This window comes from Theobroma cacao, chromosome 5 (genome assembly GCF_053813885.1).
Source record: "Theobroma cacao isolate CCN51 chromosome 5, ASM5381388v1, whole genome shotgun sequence".
Taxonomy (NCBI): Eukaryota; Viridiplantae; Streptophyta; class Magnoliopsida; order Malvales; family Malvaceae; genus Theobroma; species Theobroma cacao.
The window spans coordinates 31955611-31977148 of record NC_142643.1 but is presented as its reverse complement, the minus strand read 5'-3'; the positions used below and the strand labels follow the sequence as shown (position 1 = coordinate 31977148).

At 32.5% G+C, this 21538-nt stretch overlaps 1 protein-coding gene across 1 annotated transcript; it reads left to right on the top strand.

The window, feature by feature from the left end:
• Positions 1-1646: 1646 nt before the first annotated feature.
• On the top strand, positions 1647-20948 carry LOC18598777 (protein STRICTOSIDINE SYNTHASE-LIKE 2). The gene is given in 5 exon segments (XM_088806867.1): positions 1647-1937; positions 8870-8872; positions 17507-17744; positions 17747-17765; positions 20390-20948. Coding segments are annotated over 5 exon segments (1110 nt in total).
• The last annotated feature ends 590 nt before the right edge of the window (positions 20949-21538 follow it).

Genomic DNA, 21538 nt, shown 5'->3' with positions numbered 1-21538 from the left:
ATAGTGTTGACTGTGGAGCCTACTTGTGTCACGTTGCATTTGGCTGACAAGTTTGTTTAGGTCATGTAATTGCGGGTGTTGTTTAGGTCATTAAAATTAGATTTTTTTACCTAATTGACTTGTAACGTTAACTCTCAGACATTTATGTTAAGATTTAAAATTGATTTATTCCTCATTTATAAGTTTTTACATTAAGGCATTCTTACGTTAATTTTGAACTATAATTATTTTTATTTTTATTATTCTTTATTTAAAAATTAAAATTTGTATATCGTTAAACACTTTTAGTCCGAGAATATAAATTTAAATGTATGTTTTTCACTAAAATTAGATTTTTTTACTTAATTGACTTGTTACGTTAACTGTCACACATTTACGTTAAGATTTAAAATTTAGTTATTCCACCTTTATAAGTTTTGACGTCAATTCTTATGGTTTTATGTCAAGGCTTTTCTATGCCAATTTTGAACTATAATTATTTTTATCCTTATTATTTTTTATTTAAAAATTAAAATTTTTATATCGTTAAACACTTTTAGCCGGAGAATACAATTTAAATTATTTTTTTATTAAAATTATATTTTTTTTCTTAATTGACTTGTTATGTTAACATTCACACATTTATGTTAAGATTTTAAATTTAGTTATTCTACCTTTACAAGTTTTTATATCAATTTTTATTACTTTACGTTAAGGATTTTTAATTATAACTTTTAAAAACTTTACGTGTTGGCTTTTTAATGACAACTTTAAATTATATGTGTTTTTATTTTTGTTATTATACTTTTTAATTTTGACTTTCTGATATATTATAGTGACAATCCTATTTATAATATGAAATTTTAACCATTGAATAAAAGTAATGCAAATAAATAGTTTCTATTAATAAGGCATAAAATGAGAGTCCTTCAAAAGGAGGATTTTTTGTTTATTGCTTGAATTTGTTTGCCGGTTTCTTTATGGGTTTTAAATCAATGGCTGCAATTTAATCTCATAAATTGGATGGTCTTTATTAATTGACCTTACAGGAAGGTCAAAAATAATGACCTTACTACAAAATTTGCCAAAAAGTGATTGACATTTATTGAAAGGTGAAAATTTTATCAAAAAATTTCAATAAAAATTTTATTAAAATAAATTATCAAAACACATTCAAATTATTTCAAAATTTGTGTACTTGTCTATGCAACAATTTCTTTTATCATATGGATTTGGATTTTCAAAGTTTAGTTTTTAATTGAACATTTCTAACAAAGAATCCTAAAAATTTAAACTAATTAAGAAAGCAAACTTAAGTCTTGCTCAAAAGGTATTACATGGGCTTGGTTCTTTTAAACCCTAATCAAATGAAGTCTTAAAAGAAAAACAAGAACCGAATTATCAAACAAGGTTTTCTTTTGTTTTGTGTTATTTGATCAAAGGACAAAGGTCATTAACTAATAATAACCATTTCCACATATGGACAAAACATGCCACGAAGGCACGAAAGCATCTTGGCAACCATCAATCAATCTTCTAGAATTCTACCAAAAATGTAACGCATACATTTATTTCCTTTGCGTTCCTTTGCTCACAGCACCTCGTAGCACTTCTTCCATTTTCCCTTCAAACTTATTTCAACATAAACTCTTTTATTCTCTACAAGCATGACTTCCAAACTCTTCTTCACATTAGCAGTAATAGTTATCTTGTATGCACTCATAGCCGTCAATCATATCACGTTGTTCTTTGAGAAATCCGTCATAGAACAACCTTCCAGCTGCAAACTTTGGTAACTGAAAGTTGTCCCAATTGTGCGTGCCGTAGGACCTGAAAGTATGGCATTTGACCTACTTGGTGAGGGTCTCTATGCAGGATAATCGGATGGTCAGATCATCAGGTGGCAAGAAAATGAACAACGGTGGATCAATTTTACAATCATTTCTCGATTGAGGTACGTATCTGCAACGTACATTGTGTGATGGCCAACCCAAATTAATTAAGTTGTTTTGTTTATCTGTCCATGGAGCGTTAAAGCGTAGGTTACAAATGGGTTGAATTTGGAAGGATTGAAAACCATCCAACTGTATTACAACTAATTGAATGACAGGAAAGCTTTTCTGAAAAAATTGATTATATTTGAATGACAAGTATAATTTTGCATTTACATTAAATATTTTTACATAAAAATCATATAAAAATGTTTATATATTATTATATCATACCATATGGTATCTTATCTTAAACATAGGAAAATATTTGATGTATTGACAATATATATATAGTTTCTATATATTATTAAGTTATCAAATTCTGACACTTCATTAATGAAGTATTATTTTGAAAGAAATAAAAAGTTGATATTAAAACCTAACGCCGTTTTGAGACCTTATCAACATTTTATTTATTTCAAAATAAGTGTTAAAATTTGATTGCCTGACTATGTATAAAAACTATACATTGTCAACACATCAAATATTAATCTTTAAACATTACCATGTTGTGTTAGTTGTATTGTATCGTACTCATGTTACGTATGGTATCTGTGCTTCCTTAGCTTGGGCCTTATCCAAGAATGAAAATTATAAAATAAATCTTGTCAATTTACTTGCAGCCAAATTGATTGGGAACACACATCTTTCTTCAATCACAAGAATTTGCTTAGAGATGTCTAATACGCCTAGCATGTGTGGCTTGTAGGCAGTCATTCCATTTATCTTAATTTGTCCAAAAACACACCTTCTTCACTCATATGTGTATAGTGTTTCTTGGTTAATTTGCATCAATCGAATATCATATTCATCCTGAATATTTGAAATATTAAAAGAAATTTCTTAAACTTTCAATTTGTATTCAAAAGAATTATTCCCTTGATTTAACTATTAAAAAGTTGTTGATTCACTGGCCAATAGACATATATAGTTCGCTATAGTGTAACTTTTAAAGGGAAAATTCATAAAAAATTAGCCTTTAAACTGATAAATAGAGTTCTTTTTGTTAGATTTTTTTAAATAATCAAAGTCTGAGTTTACATTATTAAAACTATAGTGTGAGCTGTTGATAAGGTTGCCTTACTGTAACAAGTCTTCTACTTAGGCCTAAAGTTGGAGACTTGTAGCAGCATTTTGTACCTTTCATGAAAGTTAATATACATTATCTTTGACTTTTTAAAAAAACATTTGAGTTTACATTATTTAATATACTTTTACTTTTTATCTAAATCAAGCAACAATAATATTATAACTCATAATATGATTAAAAAAAGCAAACTTGTCATGATTCACACCAGCCTATAAAGTGTTGTCCACTTTGGCCCACTAGCATCACAGTTTTGTATCATAAAAAGCATCTCACAGATTGAAGATGGTGTGAACCTCAAATGTCTAGTCATACTCTAAAACACAATTGATATGAGATTCATGGCTTCTCGTTGGAACCATAACATCCTCCCTTGATGTGGGATTCATGGCTCCTTGTTGGGAGTGTGATATCCTCATGGCTCCCCGCTGGGAGCGTACAACCTTTTCAATATGGGATTCACAACTCTCCATTGGGACTGTGACAGTTGGTATCAAAGCAGGTTCTAGGGGTACTAGTGATCTGCCATTAAGGACAATGGGTTCTTGTTGGAGGGGCTGAGGATGTCACGGTCCCAATGGGAAGCCATTAATCCCACATCGTGTAGAATGTATAGTCTTAATGGGGAGCCATGAATCTCACATAAAGGAAGCATGTCATGGTCCCAACGGGGAGCCAAAATTGTAAAGTTCATCTTGTGTGTAGTGATCACCTCTTTTGGTTTTGTAGAGAACAAGTTAAACTAATGTATATATCTCAAGATCAGTGAAAACAAATTTATCTATCATATTTTGTATGTTAATAATTTCTTACTTGCTAGTAATGGTTTAGGCATACTACAAAAGATTGAGAATTTATTTTCTAGAAAGCTTTCTTTTTTAAGGCAAGCGTCCTATGTCATTGGGATTGAAATCCATATAAATAGATCTCGTCACTTGTTGAAACTCTCTCAATGTGCATACGTACATTGATATCATGTGTTAGATAAATTGAACTTGGCACCATGTTCTAAATGATGTTGAGATGGAATTTACGAAAGTAGTGCCACATACTAGTGTAGTAAGAAGCCCGATGCATGCTCAAGTGTGCATGAGACCCTAATATGTACAAATAGAGATCATTGCTTCAGTAGTGAGTCTTTGAGAAAGATATTTATCTAATCTCAATAGAGATATTAGTAAATTGTAAAGAAAATAATTAGATATTTGAAGAGGATTAAGAATTATATGCTAGTTTATCAAAAGGTTGAAGACCCTAATATGTACAAATTCTTATTTTGCTAGCTATTTAGATAATAGGAAGTTCACATTCCCATACATTTTTTTTATGTTGGGAAGCGGTGCCATATCTTGAAAAAATATAAAGCAAACACTTGTGATCTCATCCATTATGTAAGCAGAGTTTGTAGTACACTTAGAACAACTACACAAGTTATTTGGTTAAGAATCTCATTAAAGAGTTGTCGGTAGTTAACTATATTGTTAGGTCCATATAGTTGTCTTGTGATAACATTGTAGCAGTTTTATTCACTAACAAGAATAAAGTATCATAAGGGCTAAACATATGGGGATAAAATATTTTGAAAGTTAAAAATTTTGTGAAAAAGGGTGATATTTTAATAAAGCATATTACAAATTATGACATGATAGTTGATCTTTGACTAAGGGACTACCCCTGTCACTTTCAAGAAACAGGTTTATGACAAGGTTATTGTGAAGTCTTTTGATGTACTTGGTTAGTGAGAGGATTTGACATTGTTTTATGCTTTGTGCTTAATTTTGTTTGGAACGTATCCTTGATGATGTAACTGGATTTATTTTTTATAATGGATATTTAGTGATATTCAATCAGAAAGTGTTTGTTTGTGTGTGTATGCATTTTTGAATATGTGAAGACTTAAGGACATGTGTCAGTCTTAAGCATAGGATAAGGCATAAATTCATAGCCCTAAGGGTATGTCTTTGACATATAAAATATATCTAGAGATATGTAAGGTAGACATTCAGGTTTATTGAATGAAGTATTTTTCTTACAAGCTTGAGTTATATAAATAAATTATAACATGACTAACAAATGAATACAACAAATGAACATGAAATAGAAAATCAACAAAGTGTTTTTGTTCATTACAACACTACCACGTCGAGTTCATGTCGATAGGATTGGGTGATATATGTGATTATAATTGGCACTATATCTTTGTAGATGTAGTTACTATTATTTTTCTATATACAAATTTTATTGTACAAATGGTATTTGGAGTAGTCTCAAAACCAATTTTTTTATAATTTAACCTGTAAAATTTTCAATTGTTTTAACATGTAATTTAGTTTTAAGAAAAGTTATTTTCAAAATTTAAATTTAAATATTATAGTTCAAGTGGGAGATTATAAGATTTTCTCAAGTAATTAAAGTGCAAACTTATATTTTCTTTAATATATTTTTTCATTTTATCTAAATCAGGATAAGTTAAGTGGGAGATTGTTAGCTAGACTTCAATGTTATATGTGGGCTTAATAGTGTAACTTGTGTAGAAAACCCTAAATCCTATGATGAGTGGGACTAGGGATTCATTATATAAAAATTAGTTGTCTCCTTTCCAATCTACAAAATAAATAAAACGAATCTTACTCATTCGGAGAGTTATAAATTAAGGTAAAGGAAGATCTTTGTACATTAAATCCCAACAATTACATCATATTATAAATTCCTTTTACATTAGCTCTTGGTTTAAGTATAAATTAATTATATATAAATTTTAACACTTTTTTTATATAGAAATTAGAAGTTTAAGGATAAAATATAACATTTGAAATTATAAATATGATGAGTGTAATTAGCTCAAGATAGTACACATTATCTTTTTTTTTTCTTATTTTAAACTTTTTATGAAAGAGAACTTTCACTCACCGTAAATTTCATGTAAGTAACTTTAAAGTAATACAAATAATAATATTATAATTTTTTTGGCTGAGGATTGATTTTGTTATTAGTTAAAAATAACAATTTTTTATGATTTATTCTTTGCCTAAATGTTAAGCCTTTCACACTCTGCAAAAAAACACCCAGGATTCTTGCCTAAAACCCTACCCCCATTACCGCCAACCAAACACCTATCCCCACAGTAGAACTACCTTACCCCACCCCTACCTCATACATTGGGACCATCGACCACTGCCCCTATTGCTCCCAAAACCTTTTAACCAATCCTCCAAATACCTAATACAACTCCCATGAAAACGATTGGCTTTCCACCTTACTAACCTTCTACATTGGAAACCTAAGCCCAAGGGTCTCCAAAACCAGACTCAAAGAAGCCTTCAACTGCTTCGGCCAAGTGAAAGATGTTTTCATCTCTAACAAGTTGTATAGTGACTCATTGAAAACCTTCGTCTTTGTTCACTATAAAGAGACATGAGAAATGAGTAACGTTGTAACACCTTGTACCCTCGTAAAGAAGCCAATACGACCTTATCGATAGGATGAGGGTTAATTAAAGCTAAATTAAGTGTGAAAGAATGGAGACGAGTGAAAGGAATATTCTGAAATAAAATATTTCGCATGTAAAAAAATAATAATAAAATAATAATTTCTTATCGGTGATGAATAGCAAGTTAAAAGGTACTTTGGAAGTGAATTAGGACAAAGTGAGATACTTTGGGACCTGAGGAGACAAGTGGAGAATTTTGGAATAAATAATATTTTATTAATAAATTTATCTGTTGTTGAAATTCATCATGAATGAGGACTATATGGCTAATCTAAGTACGAGAGAAGAAATAAGGAAGAATTTTGAAGAAAAACAATATTAGTGGGGCCTGCGTGCCTTCCTTAAATAAAGTACAAGAGGGTAAGTATATATTTAAATATTAAGGTGACACCTTGGTGAAGTGTGAATTTGATATTTTATTTATACACGTGTAAAGGAAGAAAAATAAAAGAAAATTGGAATTAAAGGGATGATCGGAGGACTTATTGAAAAGAATAAGAAGTTGAGGGGTGGAATTACAAATAATGAAAAGTAAAGGGGTGAAGTTGTAATTATGAACAAGTTGAAGGATCAAGTTGCAATTTATGAAATGTTTAAAGAGCAAATTGTAAAAGATGAAAGTTTATAGGGGTTAAATGGCAAAAAAAAGAAAGTTGGAGGACATGTGTGCAATTTCACCATTTTAAATTAAGAGAATATTTGATATACATATTTGTGTTTTGGAAAGCCAAATGAAATTCAAGTTGGATGCAAGTAAAATGAAATGCAAGTGAGATTGCTTAGCTTGATGGAAATTGCATGTAAAAAGGATAAAGCTTAGTGGGGGACATGTAGGACCCCCACTATGTGAAAGATGACAAAGAGAAAAAGAACAAAGAACATTTAGTTGAAAGAAAGCCATGCTTGAAATTTGATTGGGTACACATGGTGGTAGAGAAAGGATTAAGAATAAAAGAAATAAATTAAAGAGTGCATGAAATCCTATTGGTTTTGAAGGAGGCCAAATTAGATTCAAGAGTGGAATAATTGCATGAGGTCTTATTGGTTCATGGGGTGGCAAGGCTATTGGAAAAGGGAATTTGCATGAAATATTGTTGGGTAATAAAGTGGACAAATGGGGCGAATGACAAGTGGAAATAAAAGGAGATGAAATGAAATGTGAATTGGGATGAAATGAAAAGATATGTCGCTATCTCTTTGGGCAATCCGCCCATGAAAGAAATGGAAAAGAAATGGGAAATTTTACAAGGCCATTTCAAGCCTATTTTTTGTTATGTCCGCCCATATCAAAAAGAAAGAAAACAAAGTGTGTTTGCCTTGAGAGATCCACCCCATTTGGAAGAAAAATGAAGAGGAAATAGCCTTGTGAGGCTTCCACTCGAGAGGAGAGAAAGAGTTCAGAGAAAAGTGCTTGGCTACTCCTTTTGTCTTAGTACTCGTGAGCTTATTTCTTGCCATTTTCCTATCATCAAGCTTCATTGCTTCTAGAAATTCATCCTTTGTTGAGAGATATGAGTTATTTTTCCTAGTGGTCAAGAAACATGAAAGAAAAAGCTTTGGATCAAGAGGAAAAGAATATGGATGATCCACGAGTTCAACCAATTTATGGTAAGTGGAACTTTGATTTTGGTTATAGATTTGTTATGGAAATGAATTGTGATTGTGTGAAAATGTTTGTGACAGTAAAGATTTACAAGGTTTGAAAGAGAATAGCTACATGCATGTTACCAAACCATTGTTGAATGGTGGAAATTGAGGTATAAAGAAAAAGCGCTTTGGAGGAAATATTGAAGTGCATGAAAGTCCAAGCCATTCCAAAGGTAAGCATGCAATGTAAATTGATTGTGCTATCTTAGGTACGGTTAGGAAGAATGCTTATACTAGTTATGAGTTTGGATGTTGTGGGAATGTAATGTTTTGTAGAAAGTAAAGGAGAGAAAATTATGCATGTAAAGACTTCAGAATTCTTTGCTAAAGTTGATACCTATATATATATGTGCAAAAGATTCATTGTGAAGGAATGGTAATTATAGCATGAATTGAACTACTTAGTTAATGGTTAATACTTGAATGAGAAGGGGGAATAAAGTATAGGCTACAAAAGCATAAAGCTAAGTATGGGCAGCAAGTGTGGGATAGAATAAATTGTAAAGTTGCTAAGTATTTTGTATTTAAGTGTTGCCAAGAAATTGACAAGTAAAGGATTGTTGCCGTGCGTGTAAATTAAGAAGGATAACGGTTAAACGGCCAGTGATATTGATCGATTAAGAATGCAAAGAGTTTAAATTGGTGAAGTAATATCCTACCAAGAAAAGTGAGTAGGGGGTGTCAATTTCTTACTATATCAAAGTATATATATAGTATTATCCAATGCCTTTGTGGAAAGCATGAGTTGCTAGAAAATGACAAGTGATTTGAATACATGGTTTGCAATGATTTATACACTACTTTTGTAAGAAGCATGAGCTGGTAGAAATGATAGGCAATTGTGGATGCAAATTGATTTGGAAGTTGTTTGTGTATACTATATATATACACATATGTAAAGTGTTTGAGAAATCAGAAAACAAGCCCTTTTGCAATGTTTTGCATCAAAACCATGCCTTGTATCTTTATGTGACATGCATAATTGATTGCACTTGATAAATGACTTAAATTTGAATTCTTGTGAGCCGGTTTTAGTCCGAACTTTATGCAAATGTTTACACCATGCATTTTAATGTGGAAAATAATTTTGAAAGGTTGCCGAACCTTGTTTTAAAATGATTTAAAGAATAACTCTTGAAAACCTTGATTTGGTTTCTGAAAATGATTTTGACAAACCGATAGCATCGAGAGTAGGTCGAATGTCACATTAGAATAGTGTGACCCTTGTGCACAAGTGAGCTCTAGCTAAAAAACCTTTGGGTCCCCGACAGGCTGTTAAATGTGGCTAGGCCACGATCTGTGATTATACGTGGCAAGGCCACGGGTTGTTATACATGGCAAGGCCACGAGTTGATATATGTGGTTGTGACCATATGATTTCTCTGATGTCTACCAACATCATCGGGACTGCCATGGCTGTGGGAATCTGCTGGAAGGGGGATCCGGGATTGTTATTACATGGAATAGGGTCCACCGGGTTGATTATCTATGATTACCTACTCAAGAGCTTTGAGAGTTTTTGGACTCGTATTCCCTTGCATGGTGGAGAGATATTGTTTTGCTGTAGCTCCCCTTTTAAATTGAAAGTTTTCAATGCTTTATATGTTGATCATGAATTGATGAATGTGGATATACTCGGTTATTTTTACATGCCACACCGTTTGGGAGCGTGTTTATTTTTATACGACCATTGTATTTATGAAGGAAATAAATGATTTCGATAATTGAAATTTATTTTAGTATGCTTTGATTTCGGCATTGTTTGCCAAGGAAAGTATTGCCCTATGATTTTTACAAAATTATTTTTACAAGGCACAAGCACCTTATTTGTTGTTTGGTTTTATAAGGTTATCGTTTTATACTCTGGTTTTATTATTCAAAAAGTTCTACTCTAAGCTTGTTTCTCATCTACACCCTGCTCACAGAGCCGATGATCATTGAATTTGTGAGACTCACCCCTTTTTCGCAGATAATGATCGGCGTAGTGTGCAATCATCGGCATTATATTGTCCACCGCAGATAGGTAAAGGCATCTCATAGCACCTTATTCTGAGTCACTCTGCTTCTAGAGGTTGGGTCGTTCATTGCATAATTTGTTTGTAAATAATGTTAATGCAATGTACATTTGGAGATTATAAACCTTGATGTATTTTTACAATTATGAGGAATAAAAGTTAAGTCGATTTATAACGACTTTTGTTCAAATCATATTACAGAGAGTTATTCGGTTCAAAGCAATTACATAGATCGATGGAATCAATATAACGTATTACATAGATCGATGGAATCAATATAACGTATTAACAAGAGTTTCAAATAAGGCTTGTTCGGGACTTGGCGAGTTCTCCTGCAAGACTTGGATGCTGATAGCGATCAAGGAACTGGTCGTTACAAACACCATGTAATAAAGGAGCGACACAATCCTTGATGGTTTCCCCATATCAGTGAAAAGAGCTTCATTAGCTAGGATGGAAAGAGAATAGCTCTTACTAGCAAGCCACTTAACCCAATACGCAGCACCATCCACCCAAAGGCCAAGCCCCCAATCAAAACCCTCCCAAGGTCCCTTAGGGAAGAAAGAACTTACAAAGAAGTTCTTAAAGGTAAACCCCACCTACCTTTAGTTCAAACCATAAACAACATACAACCATAATCTTACCATGTCATAGAAGCAACCGTTGAAAACTCAGATTGGCTCAAAAGAAGTGTTGTTGGTACCTTCATCAACTACGTTAACCACCGAACCTTGTAATAGATATTTTCCTCTAAAGGGTTTTAATATGTGATTAGACCCATGGGAGGCAATACTGTTCTAATCACTTTCTACCATCGATAAGATCTAAATGCTTATATAAGGAACTACAAAGTATGATTTGACTTATGGTTCACAAAAATTGTTTCGTAGTAAGAATACATTGCTACAAAAGAATACTTCATATGGTTAAAGGTTGAAAAACTCCCCCTAAACTTGTAATCGATCGCTACTTTCAAGAAAGTCGGATATATATATGTATATATGATTCTTTCATCTCAATGAATGATAATCTGCTGAACAAAAAGAGACTGAATGGTTCAAAACTCCTATTCTCGATAAAAAAAAATACATCACTATCCCACCCATTGTTGTTACTAAGATCAACGGAAGAAACTGTCACTTGGCAGTAACAATAAGGCTAGTAAATGATATCACACTACCATACTATTGCCATGACCACTACAACCCACCACCATTTCTCTGCTTGAAACCACCCACCACCTTGCGCCTAAACCCACGATTGGCACTATTTATTCCTCACCTGATCAAGGCAAGAATCCCACTCAATCTGGGAGATAGGATAACCCATGTTAGATTGTATCGAGCCATAAGTCTACTATCTAATGACTTAGAAGTCATGAAAGTAGCTCGCCTACAACCCAAGTCTTTCCTAATATGCATGGAGACAACCCAAAGTCTAACACTCAAAACCCCCAAACCCAAATATTTACCCAAAAAGGCATTACACAAATTCTAACCCAAATTGGTTTACTAAACTACCAAGCCTATGTCACTCTCAATCCCATACCTATAGCATACTTATTAACTCATCTTTAAAAGCCCATAACATAACCAAGCTCAAACTTGCTCAAACCCAAGCTTACCAACCTCACAATAGTCTAGCCTGTTCATTTAAAAGAACCATCTCACTGATATGCACCTCTCGGACCTTCCAATGATGGGTGGTTTGTATACATGGTTTGACTATAGGGACTCTTTTATCAAGTGTCATTTGGATAGATTCTTTATAAGTAGTAAGCTTCTTCTACTATGCCCATCAATTATCCAAAAATGCCATCCAAGTTCATTCTCCGACCACAATTTAGTTAGTCTTGAAATTGAGAAAACTTTACAAAGACCAACATTATTCAGACTCTTCTTTCATTGGTTGGAAGAAAAAAATATTCTTATCCCTTGTTAAAGCGGCCTAGCTTGATATCTCTAATAGCAACAACATAAGAACATGTTTCTTTGGTCATCTAAAAAGCATTCAAATTTACAGTAAAAAAGTGAAAGTTCGACCACTATAACCAAGACACAAGCCAAATCTCTTTTTTTGAACATGAAATCAACAAAATTAAGAAGGAAGTTGAAACAAGGCCATTTTTCACATAAGAAAAAACCTCATTTGCCAATTCAAGCTTCAAGCTATGGGATATTTACAAAAAAGAAGAAAGATCATGGTTTAATAACTTCAAACTTAAATAGGCTCAACATGGTGACCAAATTTCTAAATTTTTCCACTTGATCATTTCCAATTGAAGATGAAAAATATTATACCCAGCAAATCATAGCTAATGGTTCAAATCTTGAAAAACCAAAAGACATCCAAGTTGAAGAGGTCAATCACTTTAAGGCACCTTAAGCTAAAGGCTTTATCTTAAAACTTAAGGCTTTTACTACTCATTTTTGAATATTAGTGACTTTTAGAAAGCCACCTTGAAAATCCTAATTTTTGAAGAGAAAATATGGAATGTCATCTAGGACTATGATGGGAACAAATCCCCTAACCTTGATAGCTTCAACATTGACTTCGACAAAAAAATTTTGGCCAATTATCAAAGGTAATGTCATGTCTTTTTTTAATCACTTTTACACAAATGGTGTTTTCAATAGGAATATAAATTCCTCCTTCATCACTTTAGTCCTAAGGGAGCCATGATCTTATCCTGACTCAAACCCATTAGCTTGGTGAACAGTGCCTATAAAATATTGGCAAAAGTCTTTGTAAATAGACTTAAAACGATCACAAGTATTGTCATTAGGGAGACATAGTTGGTTTTGTTAAGGAAAGATAAATTCTTGACAACTTTCTCATCGGTAATGAACTTATCAACTCTATTAAGAAAAATCGACGAAGTGGTATTTTTTTCAAAGTTAACTTCGAACAGGTTTTCATTTACATTGATTGAGATTTCCTTATCTTTATAATGAACCTTATGGGGTTTGACAATAGATGGTGCGAATGGATTTATCACTGCATATCCATAGCTTCCATTTCACTTCTCCTTAACGGTTTCTCCACACCATAATTTCACATGCAAAAGGGTTTAAGACAAGGTTATCCCCTCTCTCCCATGCTCTGTAATATTGTTGTGAAATCTTTAAGCTTTTTGTGCCACAAGGCGAGCTCTTCAAATATTTTTGAAAGCTTGACTATTCACACTAACCTTATGCCAATCTGATTTCGAGCATCTTAAAAATGTGAGAAAAATTCTCAAAGGTTTTCAAGCCATTTTCAAACTCAAAATCAACTTTGCTAAAAGTAACTTTCTCGACATCAACGTTCCACATCATGATCTTTAGTCATGGGCCACTTATTTGGATTCTAAGATCAACAATCTTACTACCAGCTACCTTAGCCTCCCTTTGGGTACAGTTACTAGCTCTTTATCTCTGTGGCAACTAGTTATCAAACATTGCCATTAAAGGTTGGTTGGTTAGAAAAGGCACTATCTCTTAATGGGTGGAAGACTTATCCTCATAAGGTTAATTATGGAGAGCCTCTCATGATACTATCTATTGTATTTTTAAGATTCTAGTGGAAGTGAAGAATAAGCTAAAAAAAATTCAGGGAGACTTTCTCTAGTCTGAATGTAAAGAAAAAAAAATGCACCATGTTAATTGGTCTTTTGTAACCAAAGCCAAAGATTTGGGGGTTTTATCATCATTATTTTGGGGTTTAAAAATAGATCTCTCCACAATAATTGGCTCTAGCGCTTTGTAAACCAACCTTAAAACCTATGTAGAAAGATGGTGTCTGCTAAGAATGATATGAATCCTTAAATCCTCTTTCTATTAGCCCCCTCAAATAAAACATCATTTTTTTGGAGGAACATTGTCTGCCCTCTCTATCCTTTTGACACTTTCCATAGCACAATAACCACTATTCTCGACTATCTTCTTGGAAATAAACACTACATTCAATTTTGGATGGATCCACGACTTGATGATTAGCCCCTCTCCCATAGATTCCCAAAACTCTATGTATTAGCCACCAATAACACAAGTGTGGTTGTTGATTTTTGCTCATGAAATGCCAATCATTGAAAATGGTGTATCAAATGTAAGGCTTAGTCCTTTTAGTTGGAATGATGACAATAGAATAATTTCATAGGCATTATCAATAATATACAATTGCACCCTCTTGACATCGATAAAGCTATTTGGAAAAAATCTCTTAATGGTGGATACACTCTATCCTTATTCATCAAGACTCACCAACATGACACATGGGAATCACAAATAGTTCAAAAACAGTTATGGACTAGACTCGCCTTTCCTAAAGTCAAGGTCTTTATGTGGCAAATCTTTTTGGGTAAACTTTTTGTCAAGCATGAGCTCTTTAAAAGGGGAATTCTTGACTTCAGTGCCATTGAATGCACCCTATGCGGTGTTAAGCCTGAGACCTCCAATCATCTTATTTTTTCACTTGATTTATTTCTTAGGAGCTTTGGATGAACAATTGTAGTCTCTAGAGTCTGAATTAGGTACATCCAAGTGAAGCCACCTCCTTCTTCATAGACTAGTAGCATGGTAATCCTCACCAGCACCCTTCAGACATTTGGAAAATGTTTTTTTTTTCCACCATATAGTCTATATGGCAACAAAAATGAAATTCTCTTCCTAAGTTAGCACCTTGACTTTGATTAGCTTCTGAACATTATTCTCATGAGATTGGCTCATTGGTGCAAAAGGAAGTGGTTTGTGAACCATATCCTTGCTTCTCACTTCCTTTTGGAACCAAGTAAAATCACTTGTAAAATAAGGAAGTATAAGTTAAAGCATAGAACTAAATGGAAAAAGCCTTCTCTAGGTTCCTATAAGCTTAACATCAACGATTTTACCCTCGGTAAGCTAAGCCCTGTTAAAATAGGAGGTGTTGTTAGAAATTATGAAGGTTTCATTAAAGGAGTCTTCTCCTTTCCCATAGGTATAAAGGACTTCAACTATGTTGAGTTCTTTGCTAGTAAAGAAGGCCTTTCTTTGTTCCTCTCATCACCATGGGCTTTTTATTCTTTCATCATTGAAAGTGATTCCAAGAACGCTATTAGTTGGGTTTTGAATCTTAGCCCTATCACCTGGTGCATGAGGAATATTTACAATACATTGAGGTTCTTAAAGCGAACATTAAGCAGATCACCTTTACCCATATTAGCAAAGAATCTAACCATCTAACTGACAGGTGGGTCATCAGGCAAGGGTATTTTTCATCCATTTTTTAATGCTCGTCAATTTTCCTATATGTTGGATTTTATTGCTAATGTTATCTTGTTGGTCTCATTTGAGTGCTAAAAGGGGTGAATAGCACTAAAAATTTTTTGCTCAGCCTTTTATATCTTGAAGAGTACTTAATCAACTAGATGAAGGGAAGGACTAAAACTTGTTAAAATTAAAGGACACCAAGTAAGGAAGGGTAAAGAGAAGTGGACAATGCAAGAGTATTTATAGTGGTTCAACCCCCTTGACCTACATCCATTACCTTGATATCTCAATCAAGGATTTTCACTCCAACTTCACTAAACCAGTGGAATTAACAACTTCCACCAAGTTTTTATAAAGTGAGCTTTTAACCTAAGCTTTAATCCCTTACAACAAGCTTTAGAGTGCTTTCCACACTCTAATTTCCCAAGAAAAAAAGAAAAAGAAGTACAACTTAGTACCTTTATAAGTCTGGACAGATTACAATCAAGCTCAAGCACTTTTTCTAGATATGGAATGCAAAAAAAATGTTTTTTCGAAGAATATTTGGCTTTTTGCTCAAAGTAACTCTTTTCTTCTCAATTCCTTAACTCTCTTTTTTCTTTTACCAGTGGAGCTTCTTTTTATACTTGGGGAGTCAAATTTTTTGTTGGAGATAGTTTTTAGCCATTAAGAACAACTCTGATGGACTTCTAGCCGTTATTTTTGTCTTTTAATTTTTAAATTCAAAAAGGGAGACAAACTTTGACTAACTAGTTAAAGGCAACTCTAACCAATTGCAGCTTTTTCACCTTGTACTATCCTGTTGCTGTGTTCTCTACTCTAACCGATTACAAAATGCTTTAACTGATTAAAAGTTTTCTACCTTTAGACTCCTTTTCTTCAATAGACTTCCTCTAATTGGTTACAACAAGCTCTAACTGATTATAAATTTTCTGTTTTCACTTTTCTACACAGCAGTCTTCCTCTAATTGGTCAGCACCTCCCTTAATAGATTGAGGCTTTACTTCCTTTAGCCATAACTGATTAAAATTAGCTTTAATCGACTAGAAGATTTTTGAATTTTGAACTTCTTTATTTTGTCTCCCTTTAACAATCACAATATTTTCAAACTTGTTTTTGGGGCTTGAAGATACATGGACCTTATGCTCTAATCGATTAACCAGACCTCTTAACCGATTAGCATTTTTCTATTTTGCTTCAGCTTATCACACAACTATTGCTTAGCTGATTAAGGTCCCTTGATAATTAGTTACTAAGGTTCTGTTTTTGTTCATTACTTGCTTTTTCCCTTTTAATTGATTAACTCTTCATTAAACTTAGCAAGCTCCTTGACTTGCCTTTAATTAACAACTTTGTTAGGGGTATAAAATTAAATCCTGCACATTTAAATAGTAAAGTTAGACATTAATGAATGAGGAATGTTTTGTTATCATTGAAAACATATAGAGTCAACATATTTCTCCCTTCCCAATTACTGGTTCATGGATCTTTTCTGATTGAATTGAGTTTTTGCTAGGAAAACTATGATTTCCTGTTTTATGTTTTTGGCCACTTCTATTGTAAGCTTAGCTGCAGCTGGTTGTTTAAAGTTGTTGTCATTCTAGCTTTCAATTGTAAGCTAAGTTGTGATTGGTTGTTGGGAGATGTTGTTGTATTATTTGTCCCTAGGCCAAGGTTTTATGATGACATTTGTCTATGTTGTTTGTGCAACATACTGCTACTTATGAATGTGTAATTTACAAGGGTTGATACCTCCTTTTTTAAGTTGTAGATTAATTTCTTAGGAAGGCATATGATACCTCTCTAGATTCCTTGCTTTGTAATGGCACTATTATGCTAAGCAATTTATGAAATTCTCTTGTCATTCAAAAAAAAAAAAGAAAAAACTCACAATCGCATTCGCCAAAAAAAAATCACCATTAGGTGTTGAGAATTTATGTTTGGAATTTATTTATGAAATTAGACAATATAAAATTTTTCTAAAGGAAAAAAAATAAAAATTTAAACGAATAAAGAAATTAGGGAGCTCGTAGATAATTTTAACATGAGTGACTACTTTGAGCAAAAAAAAGTGTGAACGGTAACATGATCATCAACTAACAGAGCACATTTGTGGGCGTCCACTTGGCATCTGTTTCAATGAAGTCACTGATGAGCTTTACATTGCTGATGCTTACATGGGGCTACTAAAAGTTGGCCCTGAAGGTGGCTTAGCAACTAGCATTACAACGCATGCTCAAGGCACCCCTTTGTTATTCACCAATGGTTTGGACATCAACCAATCTGATGGATCCATTTATTTCACTGACAGCATTCTCTTCATCAAATGAGGTACTTTCACAAAAACTTTTTTACTATTTGCTAACATTTTATTTATACAAGTGATCTTAGATAAAGACAATTGAGTGTTTACATTTGTAGAAAGCCACAATATTTTGGTATATTTTGAGAAAAGTCACACTAGATTAATATAATTAAGTTTACAACTTCACTTTGTGATATATATTTTGAAAAAGTAAGATTATTTTGTTCAATTTTTTACAATCCTACTAGATAAGGTTATTGCAACGATCGATTAGATTTAAAAAGATCAAAAATTGAATAAGTGCTTATTTGGCTTGACTTTTTTTCAGCTTTTATACCTCTTAAAAGTAAAAGTCAGGTCAAACAAGATTTTGAGAAGCTCTTTAAAAAAAATAATTTTTTTAAAGAATAAAATTTTAAAAAAAGAGTTTAAAGAAAAGCTCTAGAGTGGAGCTTTCTCTTATTTTTTTTTTAAAAACACGCTAGCTGTTTAGGAAATACCCCTATTTTAATTATCTCTTTCTCCTCTTCTTTCATTTGCAAATCACCCTTCTCCAACGCAAATCGCAATCTCCCCATTCTCTATCTCTCTTTGCAAATACTACTAGAAAATAAAAGAAAAAAAAAAGACCCAGCAATATAATAGCAAAATTTGAGATTTTTTTGTTTTTACAAAGATCCTTTCCTCTCCCTCTTTCTACAAATCACCTTTTTCCAACGCAAACCGCAATCTCCTTCTCCTCTACCTCTCTTGACAAAGACTATTAAAAAAAAAAAGAGAGAGAAAAAGATAGAAGACAAAGCAACAGAATAGTGAAATTTATGATTTTTTTTTGTTCTTACAAAGATTAAGAAAAAGGAGGACTCAAAATTCAAAATTACATTCATGTACTATTTAAAGGTTTTCTCTCTTTTTCACCAAGGATTTTAATGTCAAGTACATCATTTCCTCTTTTCTCTTCTTTCTTGGAAATTGAAGTATCATGGTCCGATTGTTTGCTAAATCAACAAAAATTTAATACTATTACTACTATACAAAATTTGAGAGTTGTTCCATTTCTGTATGAATTTCTATTTTAATATTTGAAATCGTATATAAGCTTGAAGTAGATTTGTATCGGTTCAGTTTATTAGGTAATTGAAAATGACATGAATACCTTTTATGATAATTTTAATCAAAATTAGAGCTTATATAATTTATTTTACCAAACAGTTTTAACTTAATTTTAAAAGATATTATCTTTCATAAAAGCTACATAATAGCTTTTAAGCTAAAAAAAAAAACTAAGTCAAACAGGCTCTAAATTGAATTTTATATTAAAGTCAATAAAATCAGTCAAAATTTAAAAAATAACTGAACAACTTGTAAACTAAACAAGTTCAATTGGTTCTCCTAAAAACCGAATATAGAATAGAACCTTTTGCTTATGAGAAATTACTAGAATTTTTAAGCTATTGACTTAAAACATGGGTTGTCTTATACAAGATGCGACGTCCAAAACTAATATCTTGTTTGATATCAGTGAATTGATCACATGTTTAATTTAATGAGTTTTTGAAGTGAAAGAAAAACAAAAGACATATTAGAAATGCCAAAAATAGCATCAACAATGAAAAATGTTTTTGTTCGAATTTTGAATGTCTAGGTATTCATAAATGACACTTTCAAGAAAAAGAACATAAATAAATCAAAATGTAAGCTAAGAGACACAGACTTATGGAATCTATAATTGAATCTGTCTATCTCTAAAATGGAATAAAAGTAGATTGATAGAAACTCTTAGAAATAAAATCTGCAATGCAAGCTAATAAACTTGGAGGTTATATTATATTTGGAAATGCAAGTACCTTGATTTAATGTGGAGAAAATATTATGATTGGTCATTGTAGAACTTTATCATCATTGAAATTGTCATTTGCATGTCTTAATGGCTACTTTACACAATTATAGAAAACTCTTCCAACTAGAAATGGTTGAGGAATGCGTGAGCAAAACTTTCAATTACTCAAAAAGTCTGCGAAATGAAATTCTAAATGAACTAGTTTCCAAAGAAATTTATAACAAAAAATTTTTGTTCTTCAACTCTATTGATGCTTTGTTACAACTCTTTCAAAACAAGCCACTTTAGTTGTGAAGAAACTGATAGTGATTGAAAATAAAACAGTTTCTTCCAATTGTTAATTCAACCATGCAAGTTTAGACGCTAAGGTTGGTTAGTAATCAACTCCTTTTTATTTCACAGCACAATTTGGGGTGTTGGGAATCTATGATATATAATTTTAAAAGCATTTCTTAAACAATATTCAATGTTCTAATTAAGTCTTTGAACAAGCACAGCCATGCTGTAAAGAACCAGGAAAATCTTTTCAACGCCTTTAGAAGAACAAAGGAAATGAGATTACTATATTCAATGCAGACATCATCCCAAGCTTGACTTTAATTTTTTTTTGTTTTAATTGGTGTGGTATAATATAGTTATTACTTATTAATGGACATTTTATCGCAATATTGCTTAATCTTCTTTGAGGACATCTGAAAAGACTTTTTCCCATTTCCTTCATGTAATTTATATATGTTTCAAATTCTCACTTCTTTTTTATTATTTTTAATTATAACTATTAACTTGTTTTAAAGTGGTACTGTTTTGCAGGAATTTTATCTCCATAATACTAAACGGGGATAAAACGGGAAGGTTGATGAAATATGAACAAGAAAGCAAGCAAGTACGTGTTGTTTTAAACAATCTTTCATTCCCCAATGGAGTGGCATTAAGCAACGGTGGCAGCTTTCTTGTCTTTGCCGAAACCACCAAGTGCAGAATCCTAAGGTACTGGCTGAACACATCAAAAGCTGAAACTCCGGAAACTTTTGCACAACTCCCAGGATTCCCAGACAACATCATACGAAGCCCCAGAGGAGGATTTTGGGTGGCCATGCATTCAAGAAGAGACAAGATTTTAGCTTGGATTCTCTCATTTCCTCGACTGGGAAATGATTTGGTTAGGTTGCCTATTGACGTTACGAAAGCTTATTTAGTTTTGTCAAAGTACAGAGGGAGTGGATTGGCAATGACGTTAAGTGAGGATGGTGAGATTTTAGAAACGATTGAAGATAAAAATGGAAACAAAATCAGTGAAGTGCATGAGAAGGATGGGAATTTATGGATTGGATCAATTGACATGCCTTTTGTTGGTATGTATAGGATATAAACATAACAGGGAATTATATTAAGGGTTCTTTTTATTAAGGGAAATAGATATTATTCAGAAGGAAAAATCAACGTTACATGATCCTAGGTTTTGATATGCCTAACTTGTCTGCAAATAAACTAGAAATAATACTAGGTGGAGAAACATAAAAAATGTGTAATATTAAGGAAAGATCATCATGATTTATTACCATCCAATTGACACATCTGTTGCTTCACAGAGGATATGAGTGATGGAGCAATCTCAATCTCATTGAAGTGGTTCCTTTATAAGTTGCAAGATATTTGCATTAAAATCAAAGGTGGAGCTTGGGTTTGATTATGTCAAATTTTATAAATTTTAAATTGGATTATATATAATTTGAAAAAGAAAAATTAACAGTCCAAAGCATGAATGAAAGCAGGGAAAGTAAAAACAAAAAATGAAAAATCCTTGGACATTCGACAAATTAAATTGAAAGAAAATTATATTCATGTAATTTTACCTTCTCGCTTTCTATCACATTTTGTGGAACTGAAGAGCATCATTCATTATTTTATTTTAAAGAGCTGCTAATTTGTCCAAGATACATTATCCAGTATTTTGTTTGA